The following is a 12327-nucleotide window of genomic DNA, read 5'->3' as shown; positions in this document are numbered from 1 at the left end:
CCGTGGCCACCCAGGCTCCCACCCTCCCCGCCCCTACCGGCCGCAGGAGCAAGCACCTGGCGAACCCGGCGCGCACCTTGGGGGGGATGGTATCCCAACGGCCTCGTTCCTAGTGGGGGAGGGGAGGGGAGTCTGTTCCCTCCCCCCCGCCTCCCGGCGGTGACTCATAGCCGAGAACTGGCCGGCAGAGGTGAGCAGCCGCGGGCAGGGGCCGGGGGCGGGGCCGCCAGGTCTGGAAGGTCTGCTCCGCCCCGCCGAGCGTCCAAAGCGCGCAGCCCGTCGGCCAGCTCGCACCGTGCTCCTGGCCCCGGGGCACCTCGCTGTCGTCCTGCCGACGCGGACCCGCGCGTCCCAGGTCTCGCGCCTTCCCGCCGGCCAGCGGGCTCCCGGCGGCCTACTCTGTCCGCGCGTCCTCCCGCGAGCCCCCGGCCCGCCTCGAGCCCCTCGCGCCCTTGTCCTCGGCGCGCGCAACATGGCGCCCCCCCACGTCCTTGCGTTCGGGCTCCTGCTCGCCGCTGCGACGGCGGCGGTGGCCGCGGCCCAGGAAGGTGAGGAGCGGAGTTGCGGGGTTAGGAGGACCAAAGGGTGGCGGCCCTCGGCGCCCTAGACGTAACCTGCGGGGACTGGGCGGGCGGCCGCGCTTCTCCGCCCGGAGACGGACGGCGCGGGGCTGCCTAGGCTCTGTGCGGGTGGGAGGCAGCGGGAAGGCGCCCACTCACGCGGGCCGGAGAGAGCAGCCTCGCCTGGCGCTCTGCGCGCCTCTCTCGGGATATGGACCGGGGCAGGGGCGGAGGGGCAGGCGGGGAGCAGAGCGGCTGCGGCCGCCTCGACGCGCCCACCTTCTTCGGCCCCTGCGCACTGGGGTTTTGGCGAAGTGGAAACCTGCCCGGGCCGGGAGGGAACTCTGCGACTGCGACCTGCGGCCCCGCCCCTCCCCGGGCACCTGCGGTGGGCCCCGGATGTGGGTCTCGGGCGGGGACTAGCGGCTGTGGTGAGGCCTCTTGGGCCGCTACGCACCTGTGCGCGGGGAGGAGGGCCTTAACTACGAGGTGTGTGGATGTTTTCTCTTCAAGGATCATATAAATAATGCCAAGTTTATTGTAGGGAACCCAGATATATCGATAATCGTAAAAAGTAAAAAAAAGTCATATTGGGGCTTCCCTGGTGGCGCAGTGGTTGAGAGTCCGCCTGCCGATGCAGGGGACACGGGTTCGTGCCCCGGTCCGGGAAGATCCCACATGCCGCGGAGCGGCTGGGCCCGTGAGCCGTGGCCGCTGAGCCTGCGCGTCCGGAGCCTGTGCTCCGTAACGGGAGAGGCCACAACAGTGAGAGGCCCACGTACCGCAAAAAAAAAAAAAAAAAAAAAAGTCATATTGGAACCACGTTAAGAGAATCCCGTAATTAATAATTGGGTATTTTTTTCTTTTAGATATTGCTCTAAACGTTACCCTAAACCTAAACACATTGTTTTATGTCTTGATTTTTTTCCCCCTACATAATATCCAGAGTTTTCCATTTCCTTTAGTCTTGAAAAGCATGATTTAAATGGTACAAAACAATTTATAGCCTGGAAGGTCGCACCATTATCCTAATGTTGGACATGTAGTTTGATTCCAGTTTTTCTTACTCTGGAATAAACATCTTGGCTGCCATCTCTTGATTTATTTGTAAGGTCGTGGCTAGCAGTGAAGTGTCAGTTAGCCAGTTTTGTGGAAAGGCTTTTGTAGTCTCACCAGCAGGGCTCAGCCTAATTCACTACACTTTCAAAATAATGCAGTTTAATCAACTCATGTTTTTTCAACTTCAGTCTGAGGCCAAATACTTAATTTTAAATTGCTTTAAAGTGATGATAGCTGCTGTAGGAGTATGTTCAGAAAGTCTGATTGGTCTCTTTTAAATTTCACATTGTTTAGGCATAAATATGTGCTCTGAGCAGGTATAGCGTAGTGCTGCATAAGATTTTAACTCCTTGAGGACCGCTCTATACTTTCTCCTTTTATGACCCCGATACTGAGTTTAGTGCTGGACAGATTATATAGGTGGTTCGTATTGATTATAATTTAAACAGGGAAAAACTAAAGCCAACTTGAGATATGAAGGAGCAATATATAAATTCTTTGGTCTGTTGTAATTAGTTTTTGTTTTTAAAGATTGCACTCTCTTAGCTAGACGAAGAAATTAGATGTGCTTGCCATTTGAAGTTAAAATGAACTTTTGAGGGCTTCCCTGGTGGCACAGTGGTTGAGAGTCCGCCTGCCGATGCAGGGGACACGGGTTTGTGCCCCAGTCCGGGAAGATCCCACATGCCGCGGAGCGGCTGGGCCCGTGAGCCATGGCCGCTGAGCCTGTGCGTCCGGAGCCTGTGCTCCGCAACGGGAGAGGCCACAACAGTGAGAGGCCCACGTACCGCAAAAAAAAAAAAAAAAAATGAACTTTTGAGATAGTCGAAGATATAATTATTAAATTGACATCAATATCCAGGATGGGCTGCTTAATAGCACTTTCAAAATCAGGTTCTAGAATTTAATTTAGTTAGGAAACGCACATCCGGAGGTACCTCCAAATTCAATTGAAAGTATAATTTTTCTAAGATACGAAATTGTCCAAGGGTTGAATATGTTCCCATTAAGTCTCAAGAAGCATCTCTTATTAAGAAAATGAGGTGGGAAGAGGGAGGTAATGTGAGTTATTCACTGATCATAGAATTGGTACTTTTTTAAAGTTAATTTTTATTATATATTGGGATCTAGTTGATTTTACAATGTGTTTCAGGTGTACAGCAAAATGGTTCAGTTATACATATATCCATTCTTTTTCAGATTCTTTTCCCATATAGGTTATTATAGAATATTGAGTGGAGTTCCCTGTGCTATACAGCAGGTCCGTGTTATCTATTTTATTTTATTTTACTTTTTAAATTAAAAGAATTTTTGGCCACGCCGTGTGGCATGTGGAATCTTAGTTCCCCGACCAGGGATCAAACCCACGGCCCCTGTACTGGAAGTGTGGAGTCTTAACCACTGGATCGCCAGGGAAGTCCCTTGGTTATCTATTTTATGTATACTAGTGTGTTGTTGATTTTGGGGAAAAGACTCCGTGACCGACAGACAAATGTTTATCTAGCAGGACAGGAGGAGGGAAGAAGCTGAGTCTGGGAGTATCATGAAGGCAAAGCTGAATCTGGTGTTTGGAGGGTTTATTCTTGGTTTAAAACACAAAAATTGGAATGCATGCAAATTAGACTGTCTATATAATATGTACAAACTATTTAGCATAGTGTCAGCCACTCCAATTAGAGCTGAAAAATGACACATTCAGGACCACTTTTTAAGGCTGTGTGTTCCTGTAACTTGGGCATTATTGTCAGAACGTAATTTAGCTGATCCAGCATCAGAGTTGACAGTTGGATCCTCATTTTTTTTTTTTTTTTTTTTTGCGGTACGCGGGCCTCTCACTGTTGTGGCCTCTCCCGTTGCGGAGCACAGGCTCCGGACGTGCAGGCTTATCGGCCATGGCTCACGGGCCCAGCCGCTCCGTGGCATGTGGGATCTTCCCGGACCGGGGCACGAACCTTCGTCCCCTGCATCGACAAGCGGACTCTCAACCACTGCGCCACCAGGGAAGCCCTGGATCCTCATTTTTAAAGTGGATTTTTTTCCCCTGCAGGATGTGTGTGTGAAAACTACAAACTGACCACAAACTGCTCTGTGAATGCACATGGTCAGTGCCAGTGTACTTCAATCGGTACACAACATTCCGTCATTTGCACAAAATGTGAGTAGAATATCCTCATTACCTTTAAGTTTTATTTTGACTTATACTTCTTTAATTGATTTGTCTTGAGTCGGGAAGCATTTAATTGGCTTAAATCTGAGTCATGTTATTTTGTCAACATTATCTCATCTCTGAAGTTTCTTATGATTTAGAAAGTAAACCTGGGAACTTATAAGTCTGCGGTAATCTTTGGCCCTGGAAGTTTGGAGTTAATTAAATTTTTTCCTTAAGCATACACAGCAGTTATTTTTCACTTTGACGTGATGCTTTCTTTTCAGTGGCTTCCAAATGTTTGGTGATGAAGGCAGAAATGAGTGGCTCCAAGGCTGGGAGAAGAGTGAAACCAGAGGGCGCTATCCAGAATAATGACGGGCTCTATGATCCCGAGTGTGACGACAAGGGGCTCTTTAAAGCCAAGCAGTGCAATGGCACCTCCACGTGCTGGTGTGTGAACACTGCTGGGGTCAGAAGAACCGATAAGGACAGTGAAATATCCTGCTCCGAGCCAGTGAGGACCTTGTGAGTTGGGCTGCCTATAAATTACTTGTTTTCATGCTTTTAGGATTTGTTTAATTAAATTTAGTTTTGAACATGTAATATGATTTTGTGATTTAGAATTCAAAAGATAGAAGAGAGTGGACAGTGACAGGCCCCCATCCCATCTCAATCCCCCATGTACTCAGTTTACTTCCGTAGAACAGATGTCATCAGTTTATGCCATAACCTTCCAGAGATCTTCTGTGAATTTACTAGCAATGTAGTTTTTCTTATTTTTAAATTTTTTTCTTACGGTAGCATACTAAACATAATTTTCCTTAATTTATTTTTACTTAACACTCTTCAGTATTTTAAAGTACGATTAGTGTTAAATGTATATGAATGATTTAAGTTATGTATATATTTGCTCATTTATTGTGTCTTACAGCGAGGTATGATTGTTTCAGGGATTAGGTAATGGAAAGGAATGGAAACACGCTGCAGCTAGCTTAAGCCAAAAGGATTTTACTGGAAAGGACTAGAAAGACCAAGGCAGAGACTCTCTCCACTTCTGTCTTCTGGAGCCTTGTGGCCACTTTTCTGTTTCTCTCAGTGCCTTTTTGTCTCTTCCCGTGAACGTGACCCAACATGACCAACTAAGCCTTAGCTGCCTATATGTTATTTGTTTTCGTGCTTTTTGGATTCATTTAATTAAATTTAGTTTTGAATATGTAATATGTGATCTTGAGTGTGGTGACCAGAGGCCAGAGGGTCCATGTTAGAAAGCCTGAGTTCTTTATGAATGATGTGTGTGAGGGCCAAGGAAGAAATGAAGGGCATATCTTTTGTATAGATCCTTTTTCTGTTAATTCTCCTGTAATTCCACTTGGGAATTTGGGTATTAGCATATTAAGAAAATAATATAAAAGGCTGAGTTGTTATGGTCAATCAATACTGTCTTTTTACTTTATAGCTGGATCATCATTGAACTAAAACACAAGACAAGAGAAAAACCTTATGATGTTCAAAGTTTGCAGGCGTAAGTGCTCTTAAATGCATTATGTTTGCACAGTTGGTACTCAGAACTTCCATCCCACACCATTAGATAAACTAAAACAAGTCTCAATGCATTTTCATATTTCTGAAAAATAAAATACTGTAAATAATATTTTTAACTTTTTTTAAAAAATAGAGGTGCAAGAATTGTATATTGTAGTACAATTGTATCCTGTAGTACCCTTCGCTCAGATTTACCAGTAAACATTTTGCCACATTTTCTTTTTATATGTGTATGCATATGTGTGTGTACTTTCTATATCTGAGCATGTATAAATATTATTTCCCCAGAACCATTTGAGAGCAAGTTCTAGATGTCATGCACCTTGACCCCTAAATACTGTGGTGTATCTTTTCCTAGGAACAAAAGGCATTCTCTTACATAACCACTATACAGTTATCAAATTCAGGAAATTTAATGTTAAACCGCATCGTGCCAGTTTTCCCGATGTCCTTTGTGGCAATTTTTTCCCCTCTGACCCAGGACCCAGTCTAAGATCATGCATTTAGTTGTTATGACTGTTCAGTCTCTTTAAATATGGAACATTGCTTTGGCATTTCTTTGTCTTGTTTCTCCAATAAAATTTAAATTTTTAATTAATATTTGAATTATAAACCATGACATTGATATTTTTGAAGAGTATGGGCAAATTGTTTTATAGAATGTCCCTCAATTTTGGATTTGTCTCATGTTTCCTCATAATTAAATACAGGTAATTCATTTTTGACAGGAAAGCTACTTAAAGTGATCTTGTGTCCGTCTCAGTACTTCACATTGGGAGGCACATAACATCACCTTGTCCCTTTACTAGCGATGTTAACTGGTCAGGTTGGTGTCCACCAGGTTTCTCTGCTATGGAGTTACCACTTTCCTTTTTGTAATTAATAAGTATAACCTGTGGGTAGATACTTGGATACTGTGTAAATATCCTGTTTCTAGTCAAACTAGAACTCAACAGTTTTTGTATCAATTATTATGATGATAGTTGCAAAATGGCATAAAATTTTTTATTTACAGTGCACTCAAGGAGGTAATCACAAGTCGTTATCAACTGGATCCAAAATATATCACAAATATTCTGGTAAGATTTTTTTTTTTTTTAGCAAGTGAGCTTTAACAGAAAATTGGTCGGATAGTTTGGTTTGGGTATGATTTTTGATAGTGGTTAAACTGCATTTGAATAACAGTTTAAGCCCTGGGCACTTAATCCTGCAAATCCCCTGTTATTGTTTTCCTTCCGTAGTCTTTGAAAACCTCAGTTTACCCTTAAAGAAAATGTAGTATCTCTTACTATTCCTAACACATGCCAGTCTTCACACCTTGGAAAACCTCTCTCTGTGGTTGTTTTTGGCAATACTTAGGATGCTACGTAGTCCTGTTTTCTCTGGTTTCAGGAGCTAGTCTTTAACCAGTTAGCCCTTCCTTAACTCTTTCAACTTTGGTTGAAAAATGCTTGAATAGTGTGATGGAACTCTTTCAAGGCAGAAAATTGCTGTCATTTTTTAAAAGACTTTTTGGTAGGGACAGACTTTTTTCCTTCCTAAAAACAGAACATGGTAAATGCCACTGCGTTTTGGATTGCATTTCTTTAGCATTTTAGCATTAAAGTAGTTCTAACCAAATAAGGTACTTTAATATCTTGTTTAAAATCTTTTAAAAATTCTCTTTTGAAAAGAAAATTATAATTATCTTTGGTTGCATTGCTATTTTAATTCCTTTGGATAGATTTTTAAAACCTCCCAAAGATTTTGAAATTATTAGTGATAAACCCAATTATCCACTAATGGCAAGAAACACTGACACATGCAGATTACAGAAAATCGAACACTGAATATTCTGATTATTGAACAATGGTATTTTCATACAGTTTCGGTTATAGTAATATTAATTTGTATTTTTCAATTTTTCCCCCAGTATGAGAATGATGTTATCGTTATTGACCTGGTACAAAATTCTTCTCAGAAAACTCAGAATGATGTGGACATAGCTGATGTGGCTTATTATTTTGAAAAAGATGTGAGTATAATCTTCCTCATTTTATTCCTGTGTTTAGAAATGTAATGTCTATCATGCCTCAGTGGTTTCAAGATCTTTCACCTGTTTATCTACTTTTAGATCAACTGTATGAATAACTGTTCTCCAACTGGTTCTCATGCTGCAATTAATTTTGTCCTCCTTGTCGTTCACACTCACCTTTCTTATACCCCTTTCTTACTTGGTTGTATATTTATGCCTTTTTATCACATTGTTCTGCCTAGAATATCTTCTCTCCTATGATTCTTACTACCTCCCTGGCAGTTATTTAGTTTGTGAGTGTAGCCTTCCCCTACTATAATTTCCATTAACAAGAGACTATGTAAAAAATGCTGTGTGGGGCTTTCCTGGTGGCGCAGTGGTGGAGAGTCCGCCTGCTGATGCAGGGGACACAGGTTCATGCCCCGGTCCAGGAGGATCCCGCATGCCGTGGAGCGGCTGGGCCCGTGAGCCATGGCCGCTGAGCCTGCGCGTCCGGAGCCTGTGCTCGTCGGCGGGAGAGGCCACAACAGTGAGAGGCCCGCGTACCGCAAAAAAAAAAAAAAAAGCTGTGTAACTGGTGTGATTAAAATGTTTGTTTAAACTTTAATATACTGAAGTGAGCTATTTTCTTTTTTTTTTTTTCCTGAGCCCATCTCCTGGAATTTCAGTTATGTGTATGTTAGACCACTTGATAGTAACCACAGGGGCACTGCGGCTTTGTTCTTTTTTAAAAAGTTTTTTTGGCTGTGCTGTACAGCATGGGAGATCTTAGTTCCCTGACCAGGGATCGAACCCGTGCCCCCTGAAATGGAAGCATGGAGTGTTAACCACTGGACCACCAGGGAAGTCCCTTAAGTGAATTATTTCCTGATGAAATCTGGGATTCACCTCAAAATAACAAGGCCAAGGAATTCCCTGGCAGTCCAGTGGTTAGGACTCTGCGATTTCACTGCCAAGGGCTTGAGTTCGATCCCTGGTCAGGGAACTAAGATCCCAGAAGCCAAGTGATGCAGCAAAACAAAACAAAATAAAACCCCACAAAACAAACAAACAAAACAAAAAACCAGGCTGGGAGAGGCCGGGGGGGTTGGGGATAGAAGGAAGAGTAGATAAAATAAGGTTGGCCATGTGTTTATGTTATTGAATCTGAGTTAACAGGTACATGGGATCTCATTATTCTCTTCTTTCTACTTTTGTATATGTTTGAAATTTTCCTGTCATTAAAGTGGTGGGTATTTTTTGTTTTTTCTTCCTTCTGTTTCAATGGATGAGATTGTTATCACCAAAACCATAAAGGTTCTTGGCAGCAGTTCTTTTGGTACATAATTGGCACGTAATTCTATGTGGCCGTGGTAGGTTTTCTTAACTATTTTAAATTGCTTTTCTCCTTGTCAATGTAGGTTAAAGATGAATCCTTGTTCCAGTCCAACAAGATGGACCTGAGAGTAAATGGGGAACTACTGGATCTGGATCCCAGTCGAACTTCAATTTACTATGTTGATGAAAAACCACCTGAATTTTCAATGCAGGGTCTACAAGCTGGTATAATTGCTGTCATTGTGGTTGTGGCAGTAGCAATTACTGCTGGAATTGCTGTGCTGGTGAGCATAGGACAAGTAAAATTTCATTTCAGGGTCTCTTCTTTGAAGAAAAGGTGATAATACGAAAAAGCCACAACGGTGTGCCAAAACAAGTTAATGAAACCAAGTCTTCATTTTTTGTAATCCTTTATGCTGAATGAATCTATTGCATTTCCGGTCCCTTTTTATAAAATAGTCAACCTTATGAAGCAAGAAAGGATACTGATCTGAGAAAAGCTTGTAGCTGAGCACCTCACAGGTTGGTTACATTGCTGTCAAATAGCAAACGTCTTTCAGCTGTCCTCACTGCACACAGGAGTGCAGTTCAACACTGTTGCCAGGGTTAGTGCAAAGTAACCTGAATTCCCAAACCATTCAGTGAGATGAAACTACAGAACACAAATTAATGTTAGCATAAAAAAGAATTAAAAGGGATAAGTGTGAAGCAACAGTTCAAAATAAAAGATTTAATGTAAACTGAACTTAGCAGTGCTTCAGAAGAAGACTGTATCACCTGAACAAGCAGCATCTGTTCTAGATATGTAAGGGTACTTCAGCATCAGGAAATTTTACCAACACAACAAATTCAGAAATAGATTTGATGGTATATGAGAAGTTACATTTTCAGTTCAGCAGCATTATCACACTTGGCTATCCATCTGGAAGAAAACAAAAGTTGGATTCCTGTTTCACCCCACCAGGGCTGGCCGTATTGCTCAACTGTGTGTGAATAGCACGTTTTGGAGCACAGCAGCGTGAAAGGAGTTGGGCAGTATACCCATGTTCAAACACAAATTCTAGACGGGTTATAGTTCAAAATGTTAAAGAATAAAGTAAGTCTCAAAATTAATTTAGGAGATGTTGTACAACCTTGTGATAAAAGAAACCAAGTAAGGTGGGAAATCTGGAATCCGTGAAGGAAGAAGTATATATTTGACTTCATTGAAATTAAATATTTTGTATGGCAGAGATACTGTAAAGTGAAAAAAATGTCAGTGATAGGCTTGGGGAAAATATTCACTACGCATAAAACAAAAGATTATTATGCATACTATATAAAGGGTTCTTAGAAAATGATGAGGAAACTAAAGAAAGAGTGGTAACAGGTGTGAATAGACAATTTACAGAAGAGGAATTCCAGATGGCAGATAAACACATGAAAGGTTCATCATAGAAATCTAATTGTCCTACAGAAATGAAAGCGCAAGTACATAAGGAAGCATGGTCAAGGTCATGTATTCCAGCGTTGCTAGTAAGGTGAATCTGGAAACAACCTGAGTGTACATCCAGCGGAGGATGGATGAGTAAACTGTGGGGTATCCATGCCATGGAATAAAGTGGCTATTAAAAAGAAGGAGTTCAAAAAAAAAGGAGGAATTCAATCTATAGCTTTTGATCTGGAAGGGTTCCTGTGATGTGGATACAGGCTGTGCAAAGAGGGAAATGATACTCTGCATGATCCCATTTGTTTTTTGAGACCCCCTAAAACTTACATGCATATGTTCATATATTTGTGTTAGGATGGAAAAAGATGTGGAAGAATGCCCACTACGCTGTTACATTTCACTCAAGATTATTCATTGTTTTCTCAGTGCATTTGAGAAACAATGTCTACGGATAGATTTTAAAATTAAATTTGTTCATATCAGAATTGTGTTCATTAAAAGCATATGTGTCAATTTAGACTAACTTTTTGTTTGGGTAGCAGTCCTCAAATAGTAATCATTTTTCTTCCATATAGGTTGTTTCCAGAAAGAAAAGAATGGCAAAATATGAGAAAGCTGAGGTAAGTGGATTATTTAATTAAAAGGCCCTTGTTTTAATCTCTTACTCCTAATAATCCCTATACCTTCCAGACACTGACAGGTCTCAATTACACTTGAGTCCCTTTATAGTATAGTCCTTAGGGTCTTAGGGAGAGTCTCACAATACTAAATTTTCTTGCACGAGTTCCATAGCAGACCAGATTATATTGAATTCTGACCACTTATTGGCTAGGCAAGTTATTTAACTTCCCTTAAGCCTCCATGTTTCCTTTATCTGTAAAACGGGGATGATAGTACAGACCCATTGTAAGGATTTAATAAAGTAATCTGTGTAAAGTGCCGATCCCATGCTTGCCGCACAGCAAGATGTTTGCCATCCGTAGTAGTTGTCATCTTGTCTCGGTTCTGCCTATAATTAATTGTGTGATCTCAGACAAATCATTTAATTCTAAACTTCAATTTCCTCACCCATAAAGTAAATGATTCAAAATAGAAAATGGATTAGTTCTTCCTATATTTAAAAATGGTATACATTTAACAAAAATATTACCCATTCTTAAAGATTTAGCTTACCTGCTACTTCCCTGTCACTTTGGCCATCTTATCTCTAAAAAGCATTTTGGATCATGTACTTAATGTGTGTTTCCTTGTAATATACCTTTTTTACAAAAAATTTAAATAAGTCATAAATGTGGAAGAGAATTTTCTTGCGTTCCTTTTTGTTTTTTAAGCTATTTCCAGAATAAACAAAAGACTGGGTGCAAAATTATTTTAATTTTTTCTTTTTCCCTCTATTTCAGATAAAGGAGATGGGTGAAATGCATAGGGAACTCAATGCATAACACTCATTTGAAGAGTAACTATAAGAAGGGAAATTAGCAAACAGACTCAGATTACAAACGTATGAACATGGGGCAAAGAGAAGATCTTTGAAGACCACTATTGTGTTAGTTAACATCATATATTTGTAACAGTTAAACCTGTACTCAAAATATAAGCAGTTTGAAATTGACTTTACTAATCTTAAAGTTTGACCACAAGTATCATATGTATGCAGATCTGATATAAAACCCAGAATTTGAACTGCATAGTTTGAATTATTTATGCCTAACATTGAAGGGTATGCATTAAATATGCTTCCACAGTAGAGTCTGAGTGACTACTGTCTCGTCTGTTTGTGATTAAATAGCTGCCTTTCTGTCTGCTTTGAGTCTTGTACATATAAATGTTTTTTATGAACTATGAAATAAAAGATTTAAAAAATGACTTTCCTAACTTCATTTCAATCATATTGAATCAAATTTCATAGTATACAAATAATAGGTTAAGAAATGCTCTGAATCCTAGCTACAAATTAGAATTTGCATGAGTCCTTATAATCATGTATATTCAATATAAAATTTATAACCTGTAGTGTGTAACTTTTTTTTTTAATAACATCTTTTTAAAAAAAATATTTATCTATTTTGGCTGCGCCAGGTCTTCGTTGCGGCACGCAGGCTCTTTAGCTGTGGCATGTGGACTTCTTAGCGGCATGCAGGATCTAGTTCCCCCACCAGGGATTGAACCTGGGCCCCCTGCATTGGGAGCACAGAGTCTTACCCACTGGAGCACCAGGGAAGTCCCTGTAGTGTGTAACATCTACACAGAAAAACCA

General features: G+C 41.2%; 1 protein-coding gene across 1 annotated transcript; it reads left to right on the top strand.

Annotated features, from left to right (window-relative positions):
* The first annotated feature begins 284 nt into the window (after nt 1-284).
* EPCAM (epithelial cell adhesion molecule) lies at nt 285-11926 on the top strand. Its single transcript, XM_060027585.1, has 9 exons — nt 285-548; nt 3667-3774; nt 4053-4293; nt 5225-5290; nt 6326-6389; nt 7223-7324; nt 8725-8925; nt 10646-10690; nt 11471-11926. Exons 1-9 carry the CDS (start codon nt 473-475, stop codon nt 11510-11512), a joined length of 945 nt encoding a protein of 314 aa, XP_059883568.1. The 5' UTR covers nt 285-472; the 3' UTR covers nt 11513-11926.
* The last annotated feature ends 401 nt before the right edge of the window (nt 11927-12327 follow it).

This window comes from Delphinus delphis, chromosome 12, assembly GCF_949987515.2.
Source record: "Delphinus delphis chromosome 12, mDelDel1.2, whole genome shotgun sequence".
NCBI classification, from domain to species: Eukaryota; Metazoa; Chordata; class Mammalia; order Artiodactyla; family Delphinidae; genus Delphinus; species Delphinus delphis.
Note: the sequence above shows the minus strand (reverse complement) of the source record. Positions and strands in the feature narration are given on the sequence as shown.

Excerpts from the sequence above, each read along its gene's own strand:
- EPCAM (XM_060027585.1), top strand. The coding sequence starts at position 473 with ATGGCGCCCCCCCACGTCCTTGCGTTCGGGCTCCTGCTCGCCGCTGCG. Across the intron at positions 5,291-6,325 it reads GATGTTCAAAGTTTGCAGGC|TGCACTCAAGGAGGTAATCA; the intron begins GTAAGTGCTCTT and ends TTTTATTTACAG. Across the intron at positions 10,691-11,470 it reads CAAAATATGAGAAAGCTGAG|ATAAAGGAGATGGGTGAAAT; the intron begins GTAAGTGGATTA and ends CCTCTATTTCAG.